General features: G+C 58.1%; 1 protein-coding gene across 1 annotated transcript in view; it reads right to left on the reverse strand.

The window, feature by feature from the left end:
• PEPD (peptidase D) overlaps positions 1–26690 on the reverse strand; it is a 119591-nt gene that overhangs the window by 6539 nt on the left and 86362 nt on the right. Inside the window, exons 10-12 of the mRNA XM_023518353.1 lie at positions 18782–18850; positions 17090–17167; positions 7125–7273 (exon numbers count right to left, since the gene is read on the reverse strand). Of these exons, the coding sequence (XP_023374121.1) occupies positions 7125–7273; positions 17090–17167; positions 18782–18850 (296 nt within the window). The remainder of the gene's footprint in view (positions 1–7124; positions 7274–17089; positions 17168–18781; positions 18851–26690) is intronic.

Genomic DNA, 26690 nt, shown 5'->3' on the forward strand with positions numbered 1-26690 from the left:
CCCCCACCACCCCCACCCCCTGCCTTGCTCCACAGCATCCTCCAGAGGCCCAGCCCCCCTGTCCCAGAAACACCTGGGGGCTTTCCAGGCTGGCTGTTTGCAGCTGCTGTGCCAGCCTGGGCCTGTGACACCTCACCTGTAGTCCCAGCACAGAAGTCAGCACCTCCTGAGAAAGCCCTTGCTATCACTCTCCCCACTGTCCAGATCACTCTGTCCTTGCACTTTTCAGCCTGAAACTGTCTCCCAGACAGAAACTGCTGCAATCGCCCTTGCATGACCCCACTAGAGGAGCAATTTCCTGAGGGTGCCCACTGGGCCTAGCACAGGGTAAGTGCCCCTCAGTTCTCCTGAGGCTTGGGTCCCAAATGGCCCCCAAATAGTCAGCAGAGGTGGCTGCTGGCAGCATGGCATGTGAGGCCCAGAGGCCTCCTGCGCTGTGGCTCATACCCCGACCCTACCTCAGCCCATTTCTCTTGGATGGAGGCCCTTCCCGGCCGCTAAAGGGGAGCCCCAGGAAATGCAGCCTCCTTCCAACCTGGCTAACTCCAATCATGGGGCTGCGGTCTTGGCTTGGCCTCAGGGGAGGGTGGGAATCAGGTATAAATCATGCTCCGTGGTGGCCCCTCATGGGGGCCGGCATGGCGCTTGCCAGGATGTGCCGGCCCAGGCGGCCCCCATGGCGCCGCTGGTCTTCCTCGCCCGTGCACCCTCAGGGAAGGCCTTGCACACAGCTCTCTTGGCTGGGAGCAGGGAGTTTCTGCCTGTGTGTGGTTAGGGTTGTGACAGTGATTAAACTTCTAGCAACTTGGCCCCAGTGTCTGGCCCGGATGGTGGTTACGACACCCACGGCCTGGGCGGGGGCCCCCGCAGTATGTGAAGGTTACTGTCCATGGGCTAGACTGGCGGGGTGGGCACACACTCTGGGGCCTCCCCGCCAGCCTGGGCCCGCCCTGAGTTCCAGGCTTGCCCACCCTGGCTGCCTAGGACATTGCAGAGCCCTTTGGTCCCAGCCAGAAGGTACCACTGGCCCCCAAGCCAGGCCACACTGGGATGTACACGGCACAGGCCATTGTCAGCTGCCCTGCACTCTCTCCTGCCACCAGCAAACCCCAAATCTTGTCCTGGTTCCCCAGAAACCTATCTCCTGGAGCCCTGCCAGCCTCCTCCCCTGTCCTGGATCCTTGCACTGCTGGGATGCCAGGGACATCTCTTCAGAATGGGGCAGACCAGGGAAAAGCCCAGGTCCTCAGACTGGCCTGGTTTCTGGCCTCATCCCTCACCCAGTGTGGGATGGGGTGGCCTGACCAAGCCACTGGTCCTGAAAGCTGGTGTTCCTACCTCTTTTCCTTAGCTGGGGCCACCCCTCCCGTGGGCCTGTGTTGAGGTTCCTCCTCCAGGAATCCCTCAGACTGCTCCTTCCCCAGCTTCTAGAACTTGCCCTCCATGGTGGGGCATGGAAGGGCACAGTGGCACAATTGGGCTCTGCTCCAGGCCTGGCACATGGAGGGTGCTTGATAAATGTGCAGAACCCTGGCCTCCTTCACGGCTCACTCATGGTCACTGCCGTGCCCCCAGCCGCCCTCTGTGTGCTCAGACCCAGAGAAGACAGGGGAGCCTTTGGGTTAGTACCTCCCACATGAAACTACTAGGCTCAGAGAAACACTAGCCTCCTGGTGCCCAGGCCCTAAAGGTGTCCCGAGGAGCCCATCTGGGCCTCCTAGGCAGTACCCTCTCCTGCTGGCCTGGCATACTGGGTAGGGCAGCCCCTCAGAGCCTCAGCAGCAGCCATCACACCCTTGAAGTCTCCTGGCCAGAGCACGATAGTCCCAGGGGGTTCTCAGGCCAGAGCCAGAGGGGAAGACAGCAATGGGCCTTGCGTGTTGCATCATCAGGGCCACTTTCACACACACAGTCATGGCCCTCCAGGAATGCACCACCCGTGAGCCAGCCCCAAGGAGGACTGGAGGCCTCCAGCTCACATGGCCCTGCACTGGTGTGGGTAGACCCCATCTAGTACCAGAATGTCTGGGGATCCTCTCACCCTGCCCAAGAGCAGGGGGTGGTGTGGCCCAGCTGACTGCTTGGAGCACACTCCTCAGGGTCCCTCCCCCCATGCCCTGGCAGAGAGCTCTCAGGGAGTACACCGGGAACCAGCACACCATCACACCCTTGCAGGAGGGGAAGGTGCTGTGCCCATGCCAGAGCATCTGCACCATCCTGGCCCCTGACAGGGAAGGTGCCTGTGGGGCAGGCTGCTGCCGGGTCCCCTCCACCGTGGTGTCTCCCACCTGTGTCCATGCCACCTCTGAGGAGGAAGTCTGATGGGAAGTCTAGCCTCGTGGCCCTGGCCCCAGCTGAGAGGGGAACAGAGCTGGCAAAGGTGCCGCTGGGCTACAGGAGACACAAGCCAGTCATCTGGAGTTGGAGCTCCTGTGTCCTCTCCTGTCTATTTATCCCACAGATCTGCCCGTTCTGGGGATGGCGGTACTTTCTGTCACTGACAGCCCCTCCTCTGACTTCCCATCAGCAGGGGCCAGGGACGGAGCCAGGAGCTGGAGGGAGGGGGTCGTGCATGGAGTGATGGCAATGTCATCTTCTAGCGTGGAACACAGCTGCCTGTGCAGACCATGATGGGGGCAGGGCCATAGTGCTCGCGGCCATGGGGAGGCCTGGGAGAGTGCAGGACAGAGGCAAGAGTGGCAGTGAGGGGCAGCAGCAGCACAGGGCAAGGGAAGCCAGGTGGGTGGGAGCCAAGGAGGGGCAGGGAGACGCATGGTGTGCTGGGAGCTGGATCAGACTGCAAGATTCCCATAGGTGACAACCCTATGACCTAGTGCTGAGGTCCGACTGGGACCCCTGGTGCCTGGAGGTCCAGCAGGGCTACGGGACCAGTGCCGCTGTGCTGTTCACAGGGGTGGCATCACGGCCCTCCCCAGTGTCCTGTCCTCTCTTGTCCCCTCAAGACAGCTGGGGGCCCCTGAGATAGGGCAGGCTGCTTTGCAGCAGAAGCCTCAGTGAGCTACCACCCCAGTCTCCTGTGGGCTGTATCCTCCTGGGTGCTACAGCGGCGCCTGGCCTGGCCACACTTACATGGACTCCTGACCGCCAGTGTCCCCTGCCTGTACAAGCTCGGCCCTCCCTCCTCTGGCCCCAGGATGAGGGCCCAGGCCTGCATTCCTCAGCCCCCCTGGGGTCACATGTGCCGGGACCCGCGTACATTCTGATGGTTCACTTCTGCCTCTCCTCTGGGCATCGCTGTGTGACTTCCTGCTTGTCTTTATTTACTCTTCCCTGGAAGGTCACAGGAAGCAGTCGGGCAGTCTCGGTGGGGTGTTTATCTTGGCCCAGGAGCTGAACCCACAAACCAGGGGCACTTCTGCTGGGACAGGGCAGCGAGTGACCTGGCCATGGCCTCCTTGATGCTATGGAGAGGCGACCCACCCCCACGTGCACAGCAGTTCTGTGGCACAGGCCTACCAAACTGTGTCACCCAGATGGGCTCTGGCTCTGCCATGCGTCCCACTGTCGAGAATGGGTCCTGCTGGGGGTTTGCTCTATCCCCTCACACAAGGGCTCAGGACCCCATTGAGGGCTTGGTCGGTGCTGGGCAGAAAAGCCCCATGTGTACAGCAGAGCCTGTGGGAGGACCTGCCTCACAGGCTCTGTGGAGATCAGCTCTGTGGGGCATGACTCGGTCGCCTCAGCCACACTTGGGAGGCCTGAGGCCTTGTGTCTGCCCCAAAGTCAGGCCCGGCCAGGGCACCCTATAGGACAGGAGAGCAGGTGAGTGCTGGGACCTAGCCCTGCACCTTCCTTAGGTGCCAGGTGTGCCCTGGTCAGGACACCAACTGTGGTGGGGCCCCAGTAGGCCTTCCTGTGGGCGGGGGCAGGTGGGACCCAGCCCAGGCTCAGCCATCCCCTAGTCTCAGCACAGGGCCAGGGTAAAGGGACAACATCTTTCCAAACCCCATGCCCTGCATGTCCCGCCAACCACCCCCTCTCGCCCTGCCTCCAATCCTCCATCCATCTCTCCCATGGCCTGACATGGGCTTGGGTCCAGGTTGGGATCCTGGCCCCTCACTGGCAGCCGAGCTCGGCTTCCACTGCTAGGGGCATCAACCCGTCCAGCCTGGGGCTCTGACTCCTGGACATCCATATTTCACAACTGCTTGTGGATGTCTGATGGTAAAGGGGACATGGTCTGCTCAGCCTGCACAGTGACAGAACCCCCCCCCTCCCCAGCACAGCTCCAGCAGGGAGCATGGTGAGGCTAGCCCACCCTCTGAGGCTGTGCCCAGTGGAGGGCCCCTGGCAGAGAAGCTGTGCTTATAAACTTGTGGCATGACTCCCACCAGGGCTGGCTGGGTCTGAGTCACTGCCCCACTAAATGACTGATGGCATTCAAACCAAACGACAAATTCTCACCCTAGTATATAGTAAAGGAGGAGATGCACCCTTCCTCAGGAAGCTGGATCTCACAGCTTACAGGTGGTGTACTCCCAGATTTAAAGGTCAAAAAGAACATGAGTGGACACGATGTGGTGGCTCGTGCCTGTAACCCTAGCACTCTGGAGGCCAAGGCCTGTAGGTTGCTTGAGCTCAGAAGTTTGAGACCCCTTCTCTACTGAAAAACAGAAAAACTAGCTGGGCACTGTGGTGGGCACTGTAGTCCCAGATACTCGGGAGGCTGAGGTAGGAGGATTGCTTGAGCCCAGGAGTTTAAGGTTTCTGTGAGCTGTGATCCCACTCCGGGGGCACACTATCTCAAAACAAAAACAAAAAACACAGGGGAACTGGGCAAGCCCTCTCCCCATCCCTCCCTGCACCCCCTTGGTGGACCTCAGAGCTCACAGATCCCACTCTCTTACTGCCCTTCGCACTCGAGGGACACTTTTTTGTCCCCTTTAGCTGTCTGTCCTGGGTTTCCCTGTCTGAATACTTAGAGGCAGGTGTTGATTCTTAAGCAAACCATTCAGTCTAAGATGCTGTTTGCTTTTGCAGCTGCTAAACTAGGCGAGTCCAATCAATGCTGCTAAACCACCATGACCTTATTTACTTTTCCATCTTCATTTTGGGGCGTATCTGAGTCCCCTGTGCCTGGACTCATTTGCTATCAAGCTCTGATCCTGTTGGTCAACTGAGGGTGGGTGTGAGACTGGGGGGTGGGGGTGGACGCAGCTTCCCTCCCTGGCTCCTCAGCCTCTGGCAAGGGGTCTTGGGGCTGGACTGGGGGCCATCTGGACAGCCTGCCCACCCTTCACCTCCTCTGAAAGCGACAGTTGCCGAGACTCCCCTGGCCCAGTGACTATGGCTGTAACTCATCCCAATAACTGGCCATGGGGCCACAGGGGACTGTTTGGCCAGTTGCTGAGCCATCAAGTTCTGGGCCCGCAAGAAGCCACATCCTGGCACGTTTACAGTTCTAGGCCCAGGATCTGTTTCTTTCCCTGAACACTGAAGACGGGATGGCTCGGCTGCCATCAGCTCTCTGCTGGCCCTTAACAAATGGCCCTTGGACGCCTGACCAGAGGCCAGCGTGCAGAGTTGGCCAAACTCACCCCAAGTTGACTCTGCAGGGGGCAGACCAGGCTGGGCCAGGCCTCTCTGTTTGGGGCCTGCACGCCCTACCCTGACCCTGTGCTCCATAGGGGCTCCAGTGTGTGCAGCCCTCCTGGGGCTGGTGGAGGATGCCTGGGGTTCCCCCACACTGGAGGAAGCCCACCTGCCTCTCAGGACACCTGCACAGCCGGGGGTGGGTGATGCTGAGTGAGGGCAGGAGGCTGCAGGGGCCTGTGGGCTGGGCTGTGACCAGAGCCCTGCCAACATGAAGTGTTCTCTGACCTTGACCCTTGAGGAAGGACCCTGGCTGAAGAGGAGGCTGGTGCTCACTCACACCCACCGATTCCCAGCTGCCCTAGCTCCAGCCTCACCCCAGACAGGCTTTACTCACTTCTGAATTTGTGGGGGCACCAAATAACCTAACTTGGCTGGAGACCACTCTATTGCCTCCAATCAAAGGTGCAGACCCCCAGGCACCCGGTGCGTGTGGGGGACTGATCAGGCCAGGACGGAGCAGGAGGCAGGGAAAACCCATCCACACTCCAGATCACAGCCAGGTGGCAAACAGACCTTAGTGATGACTCAGGAGCCTGCATGTCCACAGATGGCCACTGGCTAGGGGGCCAGGGCTAGGGAATCCAAAGACTGAAGCCCTGGAGGTCTGAAGTGTAAACACAAGGCCACATCCCTCAATTCTCCCCTCCAGGGAAAGGTGACAAGTCAGGGTCCTCCTGTCCCTGGGAGGCAGAAAGGGCCAACCAAACACCAGAGCTGGGGGCTGGTCCTGCAGGTGCTAGGTCCCACCCTCCCAGGGCCACAGAGGCCTCAGGGCTCACCAGGTAGGAGGAACGGGGGCAGCAGGAAGCTCCCAGAAGGAACCATAGCTAGCATTGCTAGGGAGTGGGGGAGATGCTGGCTCCCTCCCAAGGACTTCTGTCCATCCTGCTGGAACCCAACCACCAAGGGCACACCAGGGGGGCGTGTGTAGGCTGCCCAGGGTCTGGAGAGTCCTGGGGAGACCGTACAGTGAAGGCTGGGATGGGGGCAGGCCTAGGGTTGGCTGTGTGGAGACAGAAGCCCCGGGCCTGGGCAGCAACTGTGGCCACAGCAGAGCAACGCTGTGTGCAGGTGGCCCTGTGGGCGCTTCACACAGCCTAACTCATCTTCACAAGCGCCACCTTCCCAATTACAGATGAGCAAACAGCCACCCAGAGGAAGAGCTTCCCAGCCAAGGTCACAGAGCACCCAGCGGGGCTTGAACCTGATCCAATGTCTAAGCAGATGCCAGCGTCTGGAGCACACCGAGCCCTCCCCGGAGAGGACTCTGCTTCAGGACAAGGACACACCGATGTTCCACTGCCCAGTGGGGGCGGGAATGTGCAGTAATCAGCCTGTTTCCCAGGAGTGACCCTGGAGACCTGACAACATCTGGCAATCTTACTGGCCCAGCAAGAGGCAGGTAGTTTCAAGCCACAGAATGCAGGGTCCATTTCAGGGTCAGGGGTTGCCTGCCACATAGCTGCCTCCCATGCCTCCCACGAGGCCCCACCTGTCCTGGTGCTCACCTGGCTTCATGGCGCTCATGACGGCCCGGCAGCTGCGCAGCACTGCCTCATAGATGGCCTTCTGGTCTGCGGTGAACTTGCCATTGGCAGGAAAGGAGCAGGTGATGTCAGAAGCAAAGCAGTAATACTCACCGCCCATGTCAAAGAGGCTGTGGGGAGAGGAGGACATGAGCAGGGACACCCAGCGCTCTCCCTCCCCACTCTGCCCTGGATGGGCAGGGGCACCCAGCGCTCTCCCTCCCCACACTCTGCCCTGGATGGGTGGGGGGCACCCAGGTGCCCTCCCTCCCCACACTCTGCCCTGGATGGGTGGGGGGCACCCAGGCGTCCTCCCTCCCCACACTCTGCCCTGGATGGGTGGGGGGTACCCAGGCGCCCTCCCTTCCCACACTCTGCCCTGGATGGGCAGGGTGCTGCAGCACCCCTCTCGTGATGGAGCCACTGTAGGCAGCTCCTACCCGGGTGTCTCCCACGAGTGCGTGAGCAGCAAAGCAGCCTAGACAGCCCAGAGCCATCCTGCGAGACTTCTGTCCCCAGCAAGAAAGGGGTATAGGCTCAGCCTACACAGGGAAGGCTGAGGGGACTGGGGCAGGGACCCCTGTTCCTCAGGGCCTGGCTTTCATAGGCCCAGTTCTGAGGCCTCACTTGGAGAACTAAGCCAACACAGCAATGTCCCCAGATCACCAGCATCTGGTCTCCATCCAGGCATCCCTGCACCCTCTCCCAGGTCCACCTGCACTCAGCAGGGCTGAGGCACTGCCCACAGGGGAGATGCCTCGGGAGTGGGCACCTGAGTAGAAACTCTGCTGGCAGCTGCAAGGCCCCTGGCTGGGGGGAGGCACCCCACGCTGTCCCTCCTCACGCAGGGATGGGACAGATTTGCCCAGCCAGAGCCTGAGTGGTGGGAAGGGAAGGATTGTCGAAAGATGGCTTCATGTCCAGCAGGGTTTTCCTGGGGCCGACAGCCACCTTGTCCCAGGACCCAGGCTGCTGTTGCTGCCTGACCCCCCTCTCCCTGTCTGTGGGGCCCCCTACGTGTCCAGGTGACAGATAGGGACAAGCAGAACACAAGACAGGGTATGGAATTCAGGGCATGTGTGTGGCTGGGTAGACAGGAGGGGCCAGGTGGAAGGGTAGGCCTGCTGAGTCAGGAGGACAGCAGCTGGAACTGTCCCTGATGCCCCGTGAACAGGGCCCCTGCTGCAGCGGGAAGGAGCATGATTGGTCCCTGCTGTGCTAAGGGCCTCAGGGCCCTTTCTGGTCAAGGGCGGATAAGAAGCCAGTCCTGCTCATATCCCAGGTGGACATGATGTGGGAAGGGCTGCTGGGTCCAGGCCCAGCTCCCAGGATAACCCGAAGCAGCACCCCCACACAGGGTCACACTAGCAGACAGGGGTGGAACCTGACAAAGTTGGATGGTGCACAGGAGGGGGCCCCCTTTCCATCCTGTCCCCCTTGCTGCTGGCAGCAAAGAGCAGGACCCCACCAGCCTGTCCAGCTCCTCCATAGGGTCATGATGCTGAATGTGACAGAATTGGCTGAGTCACGGGTCCAGCCTTGGGTACAGGCTCCCACTATAGCTTCAGGGCCCGGAGATCAGAGCCAGGTGGTACCCAGGTGGTGTGAACTGCCCTCTTGGACTGGCCAGGCCCCACTCTGCTGGGGTCTGGCTTCATCCCTGATCTCCTGTGGGGGGCAACCTGTAGCCACACAGATTCTGGCTGATCTGTGCCATAGGGCAGGGCGTGGCTCCCTCCATCAGGCCTCTCCTCTGGTAAAAACAGTTGCCCAACAAAACCCCCCAGAAGCAGCCTGTGTGCCTGTCTTTGGGGACACTCTCCTAAGGGACAAAGTGGGGGACCCTGACCCTGTGTAACATAGCACGACCAGTGGCAACAGCCACCTCACAGACTCAAATGCTTGAAGGGACAGTGGAGTGTCCGGATTCTTAGACACATTGCTAGAATCCAAAGTCCCCAACTGGGTACCTGGTAATCTCCCGTCTTTTTCTGATTGCAAAAGCCCAGAAACAGTGTCAACAGTGCAAAAAGCACCAGATAATACCTCAGGTGATTCTCAGGGCTGGGGAAGAGCCCCCGCCACCCCAGCATGACAGGGAGCTGCGTGTTGGGTCAAAGTCACAGGCTTCTGCCTCCTGCCCCCAGAAAAGGCTGAGAGGGCCCTGGCTGTCCTCCCAAGCCCAGTGTGTGAGGACAATGGAATGGAGAGAGGCCCTGAGCAGGCTCCCCCCTCCATCTCCTGCTCTCTAGGAGGTGGATGATGCAATGGGCTGTCTGTGCCAACAGCTGCCTGCTGGTTTACTGTGCATGGGGCACACCTGGGCCCTAAACCAAAGGAAAGTGAGGCTTGGAGCACTGGTAAAGCCCTGAGTCAGAGGGGTGAGCAACTCAAAGCCCCATGATGGGCGCTCCTGTCCTGGCTCCAGCACTTCAAGGCCTCAGTTTTCCCATCTGTAAAATGGGGACACCACCACTGTCGCAAGCCTGTGTCCTCTGGGGCCAGCACGCGCGCGGAGGTGGGCAGCAGAGCTGCGTGGGAAAGCAGCGCGTTTTTGTTTTCATTTGGGATCCCCACATTCCACAAAGGCAGAATGGCTTGTGGTTTGTTGGTTTAAGACATCCAAGCCTGGCCTGGGTGGGCGGGTGGGCAGGCAGGGCAGAGCTAGGAGTACAAGGGACACAGATTCCTCGAGGGGAGACCTGCAGCAGTACCCCCAGGCAGAAAGAAAGCTTTACTGGATTGTGCTGATGGAAAAGAAAAGCAGAAACTGAACTATTTAAAAAAAAAAAACCAACCAACCAGGAAGCCCACGGGAATACAAAATGGACCCACAAAATGCTGGGTCATCTAGAAGGGTGCAGACGAGACTTCTGTGTAACCCAGACTCCAACCAAGTTCTCCAAACCCTTGTCAATGAAACAAAGAGCCTGGGGTGGTGGGTGCCGGGATGCCCTCAGCCAGCCTGGCTTTATCTTCCAGATTCTAGAAGACTCCAGTTGTGGGTTTTGTTCTTTTTAAATCATCTGCTTTTTGGAGCAGGAAGTATACACCCAGCCAGCCAGCTCCGTCCTGCCCAGCGGCCCTCAGGCACGGGGCTGAAGGCTATTTTCGGGCTCCTCTCAGTTCCCTATCTTTTTCTGCCTTAAAAAGAAAAAAACACAACAAATCTCCCTCAGAGTTTCTACACACATCAGTTATTCAGATGCGATCCATTCTGGAATGCAGGGATGGAAGCCACTGCTTTTATAAATCATCTCCCTCCACTGCCTCCGAGTCCACTCCATCCGTCCTCTGAATGCGAACTGACAGTGGGGAATTCGGTCATACTTTGGCTTCAGCCGAGAAAGCAGGCTCGCTCTCCTTCCTGGCTGCCTGGGGACACCCACTGGGGACACTGCCATCTTTGCTTGAGTGACTCTGCGTGATAATCTGAGACATCTGGGGAGATATTACACATCTCCAAGCCGTCCACTGGCGCCTCGACCCACACATGTGCTCAGATGGCTCTGCTTCTGGCTGGGAGAGAGGCTCCATCTTCCTCTGGCTCTTCCCGGCAGCTTCCCGGGCTACCTGCCACCACTGGCCCAACCCAGACCTCCCCAGGCCCCCCTCAACTCCCTCAGCCCCACTGCAGGGACCAGCCAAGGCCCACACAGCAGAAGGCCTCGAAAACGGTTCGGCCAGTGACCAGCAGCTCAGAAAGAGTTCTGGGGAAGCTGCAGTGTCTCTGCGAGGCTCAGGAAGGGTTCTGGGGAAGCTGCAGTGTCTCTGAGAGGCCACTTTGTTCTCAGTTTGAGGCTTCACTTTAAGCCCCTGAGCAGACGCCATCGCTCTCAGCTGCAGCTCAGTGAAGGTCGGTATCTCATGGATGTGCAAATTCATGACTACAGGAGCAGTCATGAAGTGGTCCTAGCTGTGTCCCTGGCCAGGCCAGGGGGATTTCTAAGGGGCAGGAAGCTCTCTCTTCACTTCAGACCTCAGAATGACATGGGAAGGCAGGCACTTGGCCCCTTTGCCATTTGCCAGCCAGGGTGGCCAGCCCTGGCAGGCAAGGTGATGAGCTTTGGTCTCCCAGCTGCCTGCTCCCACCAGGCCCCCACGGAGGGCCAACCTCCAGGTATGGACAGCAGGGGCAAAGGCCATCACTCAGAGCCCTTGAGGACAGCTCCCCCACTGCCAATGCCATAGGCTGACCCACCAAGCGGGGGTGTCCCAAGTGCTTTCCTGGGAATCTTTGTCCCATTCAGCCCAGCCATAGGACAGCCACTCCTGCAGGGCCTGGGCAGACAGGAAGCTGTGGGGACTACCAGCCCACCACACCCCAGCAGCAGCTTCCAGGATCCGGTCCCAGCCGTCCCTGGTGCACACAGTAACAAGGGCAGCGGTTGTGGTGGCCTCCTGGGTGTCTGGGGGAATCAGCATTACTATTCTGTATGAAGCGGAGAGGTGGGGGATCATGTGGGACCCTGCCTAGGAGGTGGGTGGATCACAGTTGCTGCTACCTCGAGGGCTTGTGGCCATGGAAGCATGTGGAACAAGGGCTGGGCATCAGAGCATTGGTCCTAGCGGGGGAGGGCAGGCTCGGCGTCACGCGCACAGCGCATGCTACAGTTCACTTTTTTGGTAACCAGTGTCTCATGACATCCGTGAGCACCCAGCTGTCTGGGCTAGTGCTGTTCAAACCACAGGTCATGACATCAACCGAGTAGGGTGCAGCCACGGAGCATAAACTACACAGGCAGATGGAAAAGGCATGGAAGGGTGTCTGGGAATGGGGCCCAGCTACGCACACGGAAACCAGGTTAGGGTGCTCCTGGCCATGATGGAAGGTGTGGGCAGGTGGTTTACCAGGGCCTGTGCCCTCCTGCCCCATGGGCATGTCCTGGAGACCACAAAGTGCTCATAATAAGGCTGGTTGTGACAATCAAGCATCCCTTTGAGGAAACAGCAAGGGGGGTGTGTGTGTCTGTCTGTGTGTGTGTCTCTGTGTGTCTCTGTGTGTGTCTGTGTGTGTCTGTGTGTGTGTGTAGGTGTCTGGGCTGGGCCCAGCGGCAGGGAACAAGCCCCAGTGGTGACACTTATTCTCTAAAGTTCACCAAGGCGTCAGACAGCAGGTAAAGTGGGACTCGTGGCCCCTCTGCTAGCCGGGGAGAAGTCCCTAAGCACAGACTGGCTGCCTCTAGAGGTTATAACGTATAGATGCCGGACAGACTCAGGACAAGCAGCCAACAGGACTGGGCAGAGTTGCTCTATTCCCATTCACAAGGACCAAGAGATGCCAAGGTGGGCGAGTACCCTGCGGCCTGGGTGGCCAGGAGTAGCACACCTGTGATGGAGACAGCGTGGCCAGGGAGGGTTCTGCTGTCACCCAGCTCAGGGGTGCCTCTGCTCACCAGCCAGGCTTCAGGATGGTCATTGTCAGGGCAGGGAGACAAATGGGAGTCTAGGCCCATGGCAGGGAAGGAAGGGGACAAGGGCAAGCTGGGACAATGGGGTTCTCCTACAAACCTGCTGGCCGCCCACCTGCCTCCCTGACCAGGAGTAATGTAGATACCAGCACCCAGCAGGGGTGAGGCCTACCCCACTGTCCTGAGACAACACTGCCCTCTTCTGGCTTGTGCTGGAAGGACCACCAGCCATGTCCTGCCTGCAGCCAGGCATTCCAGGCCTAGGGCATTCCTTGCACCCATACTCCAGAAGGTTCTAAGATGGGGCCACAGGTACCACCCCCACCTGATGCAGAGGTGGTAGGTGAGGATGTCCCAGCTGCTTCCCAGATTAGAGCTTTGCACGTCTGCCCCGTGGGGAGAGCTGCATGGCTGGCCCCAGAGCAGGAGTCCAGCATAGGAGTGGGTCCACTGCTTCCCAGTAAATTCCATCGTGGATGGGGCTCGCTGGTGCCCACGGGCCACGTGCCTCCCTCCATACCGGGGGTTCCGGTGTCCACTGCCGGGGCCAGTTATGGAAGGATAGGGCAGTGCATACGGGCTCAATGACCAGTAGTGGGGGCAGTAGGTCCCGGCCACATGTGTGCACATGCTCCCCTGCTCAGGCTGAATTTACTGGGGGGTTTCCTGGGGCCCCCTGCTTCGAAAGGGCCCTCAGCCACCTACGACACCATCCATCCTTGGTGAACACATGTTAAAACCATTAACTGGCAAGCCTGCCACTCTCTCTCAGCCCTGTTCGAGGAAGCCTACCTACTTGTCTCAGGAGGGAAACAAGCCTAACTACCAGCTCCTCTGGAACAGGGACTGGTGCTGAGGTTCCTGGTAAACCCCAAGGGCACAGCAAGAGAGCGCCTAACCCAAGCCAGGGGAGGGGACCCTGGGACGTGAAGACACCCACAGGGCTCTCCTCACCTTAGGAGCCATGCAAGGTGGATGGGGCAGGACCTAGCCCAGAGGAACAGGCAGAGCCCAAGGGGCTTGGTGTGAGGAACAGCCCTGGAGCCGCAGATCTCAGGTCCTGGCTCACTAGCTTGACCTGAAGAGCCAGAGAAAGCAACTGACAGGCCATCGTGGCTATGACCGCGGCTCACAGCAGCCAAGGCCTAGCTCCAGGGAAGCTCCTGGCACCACAGGGACAGAGAAGTGGAAGGGGGGTCTGGCCGACCTCCAGCCCTGCCTGGCACATGTGTCACAGAGGACAATTTGGGGGTAGAAAATGCAGGATGGGAAAGCCATGCAACTCAGGAGCTGTAGCTGCTGGACGGTGGGCCTTAGGGGCCCACAATGCAGGAAGGAACAGGCCCTGGCCTGCCTGGCTCGGTGATGACACTATCACTGCTGTTGTCACCTGCCAAGGGCCCATGCTGAGCTAGGCACCATGCCTGGCACTTTGCAGGTATGATCCCTGAATTTCAGAGCTGGGTGCCAGGTTACCCTCCATGACGGATGGAACAAACAGAGGCTCTGAGAGGTAGCCGCTCTGCTGAGGAGAGGGGAGAGTTAAACTGAGCATTGTCACACAGTACGGCCTTGTTCAGGGTCCCCATGTGTGAATGTGTGTGCACGTGTGGTGCCCATATCTGGGACTGTGGAGAGAGGGATAGAAAAGGCAGCCCCCCCGACAGCCCCCCCACTTCTCCAGCACATTCTGACTGTTCTGGACCAGCTCTGACTCCCCAAACAACCCCATTACGTAAAGCTCAAAGTATCTGTGGGGCATTTTTACCCTGAAGCCAAAAGGACTGGGACCCAGAGCCTGGAACACACGTGCAGCTGCGGGAGGTGCTCGGATTTGGGAAAAACATCCCGCATAAGGCTCATATTTTGGTTTCCTACCTTATGATGAAGCATCGTAGCTTTTATGTTGGGATAAAAGTGTGATTTATTATTTACCGAACACAGTAGTCGCTCGGCAGATCAATTTCAATAAAACAATGGATTATAAACGCCGCCAGCAATCTGGCAGGAGCGGTAATCAACAAAACATGTTGTTCTAAATGCTGCATAATAAATTGACTATAATAAACTCATAATTATTCTACTGGCTACATTTCAAAGTTAGCACTAGAAAAATAAAATCGCCAATTTGGACTTGGCATTAACATCCGCAGGCTTCCTCGAATCACTCCCCTCTCAACAGCTGCAGCATGGAGATGCAGGTGCCATGTGCTGCCCAGGAGGGCCAAGGCCACAGCATCTGCCTAGCATTGAGGCCTGATGTGTGTGGCACCCAGACTGAGCCCTGCTCCTGCTAGGGTCCACCCCAGAAAGACAACTGGAGCCAGCCCTTTGTGGGGGTAAGGACCCTCTCTTGGCAGGTAAAGAGGGGAGTGGAGAAGCAGCTACTTCCTTAGGGTGCACTGAGCTCACAGAGGATAAAAACTCATGGCCACACCGCTATAGCTCTGGCCCTACAGCTGGCTAGAGCTACCCACAGGCCAGCAGGGACCTGCTGCTGTGGCCAGGTCTCTGCTTCCACCCTGGGCCTGGGCTCCTGTGTCCTATCCGGTTCCCTACAGAATGGGCTGCAGGGTGAAAGAGCATTGACAAAGGCATGGAGAGGCAGGCTCCCACGCTTGCTTGCCCTGCTCTCCAGCTGAGCCAAGTGTGTTTGCCAATCTCCTCTCCAAGTCCCTTCTGGCTCCACACCTGGGCCTGGAACCCTCCTTGTGTCTCGGCTGCCTGCCCACGCACTGGGGTGAGGCACCTCATGGGACCAGGGTTATGGGTGGGTGAGAATATTCACAGAGAGACCCAGAGGGGAGGACTCTGTCAAGGTCACTGTTTGCCCTTGCCCTTGGCCCCCAGGCCTCTCAGAGAGGGGCTGAGCCCTCTCTGACCCACCTAGCGCTGGGCACCGTGGGGCACGACCACTGCCCGACTAAGCCCAAGGTCCAGAGGATAGTGAATGCTTGCCCACGATTTGTGGGGCTCACTGCAGCCTGGACTGTGAACCCGATTCTGTGAGGTCACTGGGGCAGGCAGGTTGGGGAGATGGCCGCTGGGGCCTGGTTATGGTCAGGCAATTCTACTGGCCTGCCTCTGGCCACTTTGTAAATCACCCTCTGTATGCCACAACCTGCCGGCCAGGCCCCTGGGAAGAGGGCACAGCAGCTCAGCACTAGTGTGTCCCTGTCACATCCCTTCTGCTGGTGATCTTGAAACATTCATGCTCTCTTCATTCACAGATGAGTAAACTGAGGCTCAGAGGGGAAGCAAGGGGCTTGGTTTCTTCCAGAAGGCTGAGACAGGCTCTGGCCTGAGCTAGCACATCCCAGCACATCCCATATACTGCCCATCCCAGGGAGCAGAGAGACCGTGGCCAGTGACGATGCCTGCATGCCTGAGGCAGGGACACCCTGGGATCGAGCGGGTCCCAGCACCCACCTAGCCATGACAGCCCAGTACTCGGAGTCTCTGGGCAGCTGTGGTCTCTGCATGCCTACTCAGTCCCTTGCCGGGTGTTGGCGGGTGACTCTCGAGCACAGGTTCCCATGGTTCCCTACGGTAGGGCTGAGTCCCGCCGAGGCAAAGCTGGGTTCAGGCCCATAAGCAGCCACCGTGGGAACTCCAGTTGGAGAAGTGGGGGCAGTGGAGTAGCCAAGGAGGGCTGCTGGCTACCACAGGGGCCTGAGAAGACACGTGACACTGCCCAGAAGCAGGGATCTGAGGGAGCCTGGTTCAGGTACACAAGCAACAAATGAAAAGAAAGGGCTGGGATGTCCCTGTCTACTGGCTGGTGAGCACAGCAAAGTGCCTGAAGGCCAAGACGGAGCCTGTGTGGCTTGTGGCCGAGTCCCAGGCCACAGCCTCTGGGTGGCTCTTGGTGAACCTATCTGGCCAACATGCGGGTGGTGCAGAGATGGGACAGAGAGGGCCAAGTGCCTGTGGCAGGGGGCCAGGTCTGCAGGGGCTCCCAGACCCCTCTCAAGCCCTGGAGTGGCCTGGCATGCTCTGTGAAGGCCACAGGACCTGGCCACATCAGCCTTGTTGGGGCCTCCATAAGGGACTGTGGGCTCAGTAAAGCAGACTGGGGGGTCAAACACCACCTGTGCCCTCCTGAATAAATGGCTACTTGTGCCAAAGGGCCCTGTGGCTGAGGCTGGCAGGTTTTAGAATGTTGGGGCTCCTTGGGGTCTTTCTGCACCAGACTGAGGGGCCCTACCCTCTTAGAGCTAAGACATGGATGTGAGTATGGTGTCCCTGAGTGGTGAGGGTGGCCTTGGCAGTGGATGGGGACAGTTCCCCATCAGAGAGCCCACCATGCCTCAGCCCCACAGGAAACCATGAGGGGACCCTGTCTAGTGCCCCTTTCTCACTGTTCCCCACAGGGGATAGGCTGTTGGCCTTGCAGAAAGCACCATGCAGTGGACGACCTTGGCAGAGAAGTCTGGGCCAACAATAGGCCCTGAGGTTGAGCTGAACCTCAGCTGGGATGTTCACACACAGAGCCAGGCCAGGCAGCACGAGAGCACGAGGGCTGGCCCCACTCACCACATGTCTCCGTCCTGGATTGTCCGGTCGTTGGGGGCCCCAGCGTGTCCATAGTGCAGCACGGCCGAGTTCTCGCCACTGCAAAGAGCAGGGAAGGTGCTCACAGCCAAGTCTTACCAGCAGGCCCCTGCCCCTGCCCATGCCCCTGCCCACAGGCAGCACGGGCCACCCTCCAGCAGAGGCCCACAGCCTGAGGTGGGGCCAGGGAACGTGGTGGCCCTGGCACCCCATAGCCACACAGCTAGCAGTCAGCCTCTTGGCCCACCTACAGGGCTTCTGGCTGGGAGCACCACTTAGGCACTGCCCGAGCTGGGGAGTAGGCAGCACACCTGAAGAATAGAAGAAGGGCACCCCAGCAGGTGGGCTAAGGAGGGAAGGGCGGGAGGGAAGCTCCCCTTCTTAGCAGCTAAGGGGCGAGGGGCTTTTTTCTCTTTTTTGAGAGATGGGGTCTTGGTCCTTCTCTTGCTCAGGATGGTCCTGAATTCCTGGGCTCAGGGGATCCTCCTCCCTTGGCCCCTCATAGTGCTGGACTACAGGTGTGAGCCACTATGCAAGGCCCTCAGTGTCTCAGCAGCCACCCTGGCATCCTGGTCCCCAGCAGCAAAGCAGGAAGCCAGTGTTCCCCATGCTCCTGCTCCAGAGGGCTCCCCTAATGAGTGATACCTTTAAGAAAAAAAGGACTTTTAAGTCTGTCCAAAGGGGGAAAAAAACCCCACCTGGGTATAGTATTTATGGCCCCATTTGAGAGTCTCCAGGAATCATAAAAGCAGAAATAATGATTTTTCTCTCTATCCACCAGAGAAGAACATTTCCAAGGACTGAGATGTTCACATGTATTATTCATGTACCGAGGACGTGCACGTCAGCAGAGTTGCCCGCTCCTTCCTGGCTGGGCAGGTGCCAGCCCCGAGGGGCAGAGCCTGGGCAGGGAGTGGGAGACCAGGTGGGTTGAGTCTGGGAGACCAGGGCCTACGTATGGTCAGGACGTGTGCCTAACACAGGGCTGTGCACACCCAGCGTGCACCGTGACACACACGGCCACAAAACACCCCATGTCATAGTCCCCGGTACCTGTGAGCCTCCAAGCACACCCAGCCATGCGCAGAAGACACGCAGACTGCACACATGAGCACGGAGCTCCTAACCCCCTCAACACGCCACGTGCAGATGCACTGATAGTGACACACACACCCACGGCCATGCTGGTCCCCACACAGCCACACCGACAGGTACACGCACACCCACGGCCATGCTGGTCCCCACACAGCCACACTGACAGGTACACGCACACCCACGGCCATGCTGGTCCCCACACAGCCACACTGACAGGTACACGCACACCCACGGCCATGCTGGTCCCCACACAGCCACACCAACAGGTACACGCACACCCACACATGGACAAACAACCACTGCCCTCTGAGCCAGCATGGCCCCTTCCATCCTCTGCCCACTGGGGACAGAAGGGAGGGGGTGGCAGGTGCCTCCTCTCTGGGGACTGATGGGGCTCCAGCCTCTACAAAAAGAGGCAACTTGGGCCCCTGAAGCCTCAGAGGGAAGTGTGACTTCCAGGCTGGGTCGCCAGGCACTGGTGTGGGAGTGCACATCTAAGCTGGGGGAAGGTGAAGGCCCACTCGCTAAGCGCTGCCTCCCCGCCCCACCTCCCCGCCCTGCGGTCACGCTCCCACTTACCTGCCGCAGATGCAGGTGTAGGAGCTGTGGCGCATGCCGCCCCGGGAGTAGCAGTAGTGCTCGAAGAGGCTGCAGAAGAGACACACATGAGAAGGGGGCCACCAGGGCGTGCACACACCCCCACTGCCACCCCACCAGCCCTACGAACCCCAGGTCTTAATCTGCTGCAGCTCCATGCAGGTCCGAGCTCCCCCCACCCACCACCACCATGTGAGTGTGCAGCCACAGAGGTCAGTGCGGAGTGAGGGGGAAGCTGGGCTCCAGTGGGGCCCAGCCACCTGTCACGGGAGCTTGCCATGCTCCCACGCTCATCAGGACAGACAGCCCACACGTGTGTTTGCAGGACTTGAGGTAGTATCCCCCCCATGACTCTACAGCCAGTGTCTACCACCTCCAGGAGAGGCTGGATGCATGGCTAGGGGTGGGAGGGGAAACACAAGACCTCCTCAGACCCTCTGGTGTCCTGTCCTGTGCTCACCCGGAGAAAGGGGAGCAGGAGCTGCTGGGCATGGAGGCGAGGCGGGCAGCCTCCAAGGAGCCGGGCAGGCCCTGCTTCTCCCTACCTGGGACAGCAGCGGGGTCTGCAGTGAAAGACAAGACCCCAGCTCCCAGGCTGAGCCCAGAGACAGCCACAGGGGAGTGGGGCCTCAGGAGAGCTCTGCAAGCCCAGGAGGAATGAGACAAACACGCCAGAGGATGACCAGCCTTGACCAAGGCCCAGCAGTGGGAGCTACAGGGGTGGGGTGCTGTCTCCTCCATGCCGGGCCCCATGGCGGGACCTGGAGATGGCAGCAGGGACTGGGGGGCCAGGCCAGCCACATCAACACCATCAGTGTGGCTAAGACCCTGCCCCACCCACACTGCATACGCTTTTGAACTTCAAGGGACCGAGCTGCTCCCTGGGTTCTGCCCGGTTTTCTGGGTGCGCCAGGCGCTTGGCCTCTGCAGACCTACCTGTGGAGGCTCTGTGGTGGGGAGCCGCCTGACCTCCCCCAGAGGCCCAAGCCCAGACCCAGGCAATAACTAGCCTGTCTGCCCCTGCTCAGCCCACCTGCCACCCAGACCCAGATGGCCCCAACACCACCTGCCTACCACCATGGCAGCTGTCCTCAGGGTACCAAAGGCTGCCTGTGGGCACGTCAAGTGGCAGCCCTGCCCTACACATTCTGGGCCTGTTTCAGAGAATGTCTGTATAGAGGAGTTTAATTTTCCAGGCACTGTAAACACAAATTATGTATAATTGTTATGATTGGGTATTAAGTAGTTGTTATGCAGAAACGGTTCTGCTGCATTCAATCGGCTTTCAGATTTGCCTTATGAACCTTACAGGATAATTGGGTATCTGCGGGTGGAATATCTCCACAACACAAAGGATTTCAGGATCTGCAAGGGAGGCAAGGAAGCCGCGTGCTCCCCTCCTCAGCAGCTCTGCATTCTCGGTGGGAGCACACAGGCAGCTGCTGGCAGCTTCTACCTTGGTCTCAACTGGCCACAAGGAGGGCAAAACACAAGCCACATCACCAAGCGCAGCCACAGCAGACAATCCGGAGGAGGTGCGGCAGAGGCCATGTCCCAGGCAGCAGACCTTGTGCACGAGGCCACACAACGGCAGCCCTGGGAGCTGACCCACGCGGCCTCGCCTCCCTGCCTGGAGGCACAGCACTCCCACGCACCCTGAGAGGTCCGAGCCATGCCACAGACCTGGGGTGCCCCCTTCACTCTGGCAGACGAGGTCCTGCTCAGACAGAAGCAAATCTTGGGGCCACATGGCCATTCTCAAGGTGATAGAGACAGTGGGTCTCTGTGGCGGCAGGTGACATGCAGACAACTACAGGCTGCACTGGGACCAGCCAGCTTCCGAACGGACAGGGAGAGGCACGACAAACATGCAAATTCCATGAGGAAGGGGAGGCAGCAGCCTGAGGACACGGGGTCCGGGCCCACACCCACAGCACCTTCCCGAACGCAACCCACTCAGTGCAGCAGCCTCCTCACATGCCCTTGCTTCTGTTTAAGGAGTAAAATAATAATTTTGAGAAGAAGGCACAACTCACAGAAGCACCACACTAAGCCAGGCTGACCCAGTTCTCACCTGCAACCTGCAGCCTCACAGTGGTCAGCTATGCAGCCACACTGACAATTTCACACATGGTTCCCTAAGAAAGAGCCAGAAGGGAAGGAGAAGCCCCATGTGCTGAAAGCTCATTCTAGCCCCAAAGAGCCTGAGGTTTGTGCTGGAATTCGGTACCAAACTTTATTTTTAACTAACATTTCTGACATGACTTGAGGACACACAGGAGCTTTTGGTGCAGTAAACAGGTGGACGCTACGAGCCCATGTTTCCTGCAGACTTCGGGGTTGGGCTACAAATGCACAAAGACGCCCAACTTCTCGGGCAGCCGGGGTGGGGCTCAGGGGGTCTGATATATTTTTGATCTTTAAGGAGTGATGCCCCAAATTGGGGCTGCATGCTCAATAAGCAGGCAGTGTGAGGGCCCCAAACTTCTTGGGCAATGCTCAGCAGGCAGGGCTGGGTGGCCAGGGGTGAGCACAGACTGGAGGACAGGCTGCCACACATGCCGCGGGCTGAACTCCTGCCCAGGGCTCACCACATCAAGGCAGCGACAGCAGGTCACTCAGCACTCATGGGAAACACAGCCAACTGTGAGGCAGAGGAGGGTCCAGGTGACTCGCCGCCCTGGAGTGGGCTGGCTGCTGCTAATATACCCAAGTCTGTGGCCAAATTTCACTGGAGGCTAACGTGGCCCTTCTGGAACCACCATAAGAATGACGATGGCTGAGCGTTTAGCCAGAAACCTTCCCACATGCAGCACTCAGAGATGATATACAAAATGCAAAGCCAAGTTCCCAAGGAGGGGAGGAAAGTGAGGCCAGAAAGGGACACACCACTGTCTGGGGGACTGAGAGCTCTGCTTTACTTTACTTTCCACGTGGGGACAGTGACAGGCTATGGGCACATGGGAGGCGGGGCTGGAACAGAGGTGCTGCCCTGTGTTTACAAAGCTGGACCTGGGCAGGGACGCACCTGCAGCCCAAATTCACCAGCAACAAAAGTGGCCACCAGGAGGCTTGCCTGGGCTCTGGGCGAAAGTCAAAACACTGACTTGGAATTCATGGGTGTAGGTCTGTCCTCCACGGGTTTCAAGTTCAAATGCAAACTACCCACATGTGTGGAAATTCCCAAGCCAGGGAAAGAACAAAACACTTGGTCCCTGACTGTGATGCCTGGTGTACTTAGTGGGAGGTGACCCAAAGCCAAACTGGACAGCCATCCCCGCCCCCCGGGCTAGGCAGGATCTATGCGCACACGCCACACACTCCCCCCAAAACACGCTACACCCCCCTCCACACACACATCCAAGACGATAAAACACAAGAGAAAACAGTTCATCAGAGCTGGCAGATACAACATATGGTGGGTGGGCTGAGATCCCCAAGAACTTCTGGGAACAGAATTAGCAGGTATCAACTTTAGGTTTTTTTGAGACAAGAGTCTCACTCTGTTGCCCCTGACTAAAGTGCCCTGGCATCATAGCTCACAGCAACCTCAAACTCTTGGTCTCAAGCAATCCTCCTGCCTCAGCCTCCCACGTACATGCCCACCACAATATCTGGCTAGCTTTTCTATTTTTAGTAGAGACTGGGTCTTGCTCTTGCTCAGGCCGGTCTCAAACTCCTGAACTCAGGCGATCCTCCTGCATGGGCCTCCCAGAGTGCTGGGATTACAAGCGGGAGCCATCGAACCTGCCCAGCCCAGGCAGCAACTTTAAACACACATAAAATACTAAAATAATCAATGCCTAAAAGGACAGTATGAAAAAAGAACAGGCAGACTTTATAAAGAGCTGAAACAGAACTTCTAGAAGTGAAGAGGCCATCCATCAGAGGACAGCAGACAGCCTGACAGGTAAGAGTGTGGCTGCCCCCAGCAGCCCTCTCCACCTGTTCCTTCAATAAACCTGTGGCCAGCACAAGCTGCATGAGCATGGCGCACCCCAAGGAGGCTCCTGGGTCAGTGCCCACCACCTCCCCCAGCAGCACAGCTTCCTCCTGGGCAGAGGGAGGGTCAGGGTCTGCCCGAGTCCCAGCCAGCCAACCTCCCGTCCTGACACCCTTGATGCTTCCTTCTGCACGGCCGGCCATTTCTCTAACACTCTTGTCTATAAATTTCTCTTGAGCGAGACTCAGGTATCCTGTGCTGTGCACCCAGGCATAAATGAGAACCCTTAAGTAACCTGGGAGAGTCTGTGATGTGAATAAAGAGGTGGCTGGAGTCACTGCAGTGTCGGGGTGGGGTGGGGAGCAGGCCATTTGTCAGTGCCTGGTGATGAGAAATGGGGCAGAAACAGCAGATTCCAGGCCCAGATCTGCAGGAATGGTGTCTCCAGGGACACCACGGCTGGGCCTGCCCCTGGGGCCTACAAATCCTGCCCGTGGAGCATCCTGGGCACCCGGCCCAGCTCCTGCCCTTGTAGGTTTATCATCTAACATGAAGATAAGCTGGAGTCATATAAAAACACATTAGCTGCCTGAGATAACGGCAGAAGGGCTGCCCCGGCAGCTGGGCTATTAGTGCAGGCCGTGAGCGAGGGCTGCCTGGGGGCAGGGGAGACCAGCAGCAGACACTGTAGAAGTGGCAGAGACCACCTCGTTCCACCTGCCGGGCGGGGGCGTCCATGGGCTGCGGTCCCCACGAGGTGCACAGGGCAGGGAGATGGGCTGGGAGGTGGCTCAAGAGGGCCGGCTGACAACTGGGGAATGCCCTACCCAGCCTCTGTCCTGGTGTCCTTGCTCTGGGTACCCTCCCCCCACAGCCTCCTGGGGCACCACTCCACACTGACTCTGAGGCCAAACCTTAGCTCTGCCACCTGCAAACTGCATGGTCTCTGTGCCTCAGTTTCCTCATCTGTAAATGAATGGGGGGGATGACAATGGTAGCTCCCTCCCAGAACTGCTATGCCAGTTAAATGGCTCAGCGTGTGTGGAGTGCTCAAGTGCCAGGCAGCTGGGAGCATCGTGCACAGGACGTCAGGACGTGAGCTGTCACTGCTGCACCATCAGAGCCTGGAAGGAGGGGGTCGCAGGTGCCTAGTGTCAGGCTTTAAGAGACAGCCTTTTGGCTATTCCTCTAAAAACCAACCAGAGCCTGTGTAGATCTAAGCCCAGACACCCACTCCCACATCTTCCAGGGAAGCCAAGTTCTATGCGGAGTCTGCCAGCCGCCTCTGCAGGGTGACACACCTACCACCTCCAGGAAAGAAAAACAACACAAAGGCATGCCCCCTGCATCAGCTCGCAAGGACACAGACAGGCTTCCTGCTCGACAAAGGCATCTCAGCTGTCCCTCCACGCTGTACCTCTGCCCCTCGCCACCCCCGAGGGCTGTCCCAGGGATCTCGCCTCCTTGGGACAGACCAGGCCTAAACACATAAAGGAGAGGTGGGGGATGCTGAGAGCCTCGTGCTGTTTGGGGCCAAACGATGGCGTTGTGTCTCGTTATCTCGGCACTGCGTTACTTTCATTAGTTATGACATTTTCTGGGGAAAAATGTTCATAATCACGTAACTGAAGTGATACTATTGAAGACCTACCCACTTACAGGAAGAAAATTCAGAGAAACCGAAGGCAGGTCTGCAGAGGGGCGGGGAGGGGCTGATCATGGCGGGCGGGAGGGCGTCTGGGTTTCCCACAGTGGGAGCAGCAGCAGAGGACTCGGCTGTTGCTGCCAGTGGGGTCAGTGGAAGAACTTACTTCACGTGGTACCAGAGGCCCGTACTGAACTACCCTGAATTCTGGGGAGAAGGGAAGCTGCTCCTCTCCTCTCCTCTCCTCTCCTCCGGGTGACCTATGGGCCATCAGAGGGCACCGTGTGCTGCTGCCTGGGAGGCAGGTGTCCCAGCGACCTGCTGGGGTTCTGCCCCACCCCCTTGGCACACGCTCTCTGTACCAGGACCCGGCAGTGAACTGGGGGGTTTCCCTGCACCTCCCTTTCCCCAGGCCCCAGGGTGAGGATAGACACAGAGAAAGCCAGGGACAAGCCACAGAAATTCCTAGTGTTTTAAATGAGCAAGTGACATTCACATGGTTTGTCACCAAGAAGGGAAGGACTAAAGCCAGAAATGGAACAGGTTTTTAACAAACCTCGGCCCGTGAAGCCTCACCCTCAGCAGCTCTCTGTGCTGTCTGGTGCTCCCTGAGCCTCCCCACCGTAGCCCTGGTCCTCAGACTGAGAACGCCCAGCTGGGGGGACACCTTCCCACCAGGACTTCCCAAAGGTCGGGACGCTGGGTCACAGGGAGTCTCAGGCCTGTGCCAACCAGATGAACACAGACTCTGTGAGCCTCACTGCCTGCCCAGGCCACTGTCCCAGACTCCTCAGCTCCTGCCAAGGTGACCCCTATGGACTGATGAAGCCAGGCCCTGCTGACCACTTGGACTGAGACGCTGGGCAGGCTACACAGACATTCCACTAAGAAAAACCCAATAGCCACCTGCAGCGTTTAGCATCTACAACAACCCTCTGGGGCATGAGCAGTTTTCCTGCTTCACAGACGAGGAATCTGCAGCTCTGAGCGATGTCGTGCTGTGCTCAGGGAGCCTGCTAGGTCTGTGTTTGAGCCTGGAGTCCGTGCGGGCTTCTGGCTACAAAGCCGTCTCCACCCAGATACCTTCAAAGCTTCAGGTCTGCCCGCTGGCGTGGGGCTGGAACAGCAGGTGCCATGAGAGCTGAAGATCACGTGCTCGGCCAGCGCTGGCGCCAGGTGATGCTACAGCTAATGCCTCCCCGGGTTTGGACCTTGCACCTGTGCACGGGGCCCAAAGGAGGCCGAAACAGGTCTGCAAGGACAAATGCCCTCACCAGTTCCCAGAGAGGGTGCCCCAGGCTGGCTGGCAGAACACAGGAGCTGGCGCTTACAACAGGAAGAGGAGGTGGGAGAAGCCGCTGGCCCTCTCTCCAGGAGCGGCCTTATCAAGGTAAGAGATAATTAGCATTTTAATTGGATAATTGGGGATTCTAAATTGCCTATCTTGCATTAAGCATAACTGAGGACATAACATGACATTCAATTAACAAATCTTCCCTTTTATTCCTGACATGCTTGGTTAGGTTGACTTTCTGAGTTGCTGGTATCAGTTACTGGATAAAACATTCTATCTCTTCTGAGCTGTCAGAGCCCCGACTGCTGATATACTTAGATTTTATACATATAAGAGAGCTTAGAAATCCTCTACATGAAGAAAGAAAATTATCCAGTCTCATCACTAACCATAATCATAGGTTTTGTCAAACAGCCTTCCAGACTTTTTTTAAAACACATAAACACAGATTTTTAAAATAATCAGATATAAACTTTTTTTTTTTTTTTGAGACAGAGCCTCAAGCTATCCCCCTGGGTAGAGTGCTGACATCACAGCTCATAGCAACCTCCAACTCCTGGGCTCAAGCGAGTCTCCTGCCTCTGCCTCCCAAGTAGCTGGGACCACAGGCACCCGCCACAATGCCTGGCTATTTTTTTTTTTTTGGTTGCAGACATCATTGTTATTTAGCGGGCCCGGGCTGGGGATTCGAACCCACCACCTTAGGTGTACGTGGCTGGCACCTTAGCCACTTGAACCACAGGCGCCGAGCCTAGATATAAACTTTTTCTAAAAAGCCACTTTTTTACTTCTGCGGCAAGTATGACATACGTAAAGAACCCAAATCCTGAGGGCACAGTACAATGACCTGGCAAAACACGGGGAGCCCCCGGCCCCTGGCGCTCTTCCCCAAGGGCACCCGACTCCTAACACCACAGGTTTTGTGTGTTTTTGAATTGTATGTAGATGGAATCAGACAAGCTGGCATCTTCTGCGTCTGGCTGAGAGACTGTCTGGGTGGTGGGCAGCA

The sequence above is a fragment of the Otolemur garnettii genome, unplaced genomic scaffold (genome assembly GCF_000181295.1).
Source record: "Otolemur garnettii isolate 467f Iridium unplaced genomic scaffold, OtoGar3 scaffold00135, whole genome shotgun sequence".
Lineage (NCBI taxonomy): Eukaryota > Metazoa > Chordata > Mammalia > Primates > Galagidae > Otolemur > Otolemur garnettii.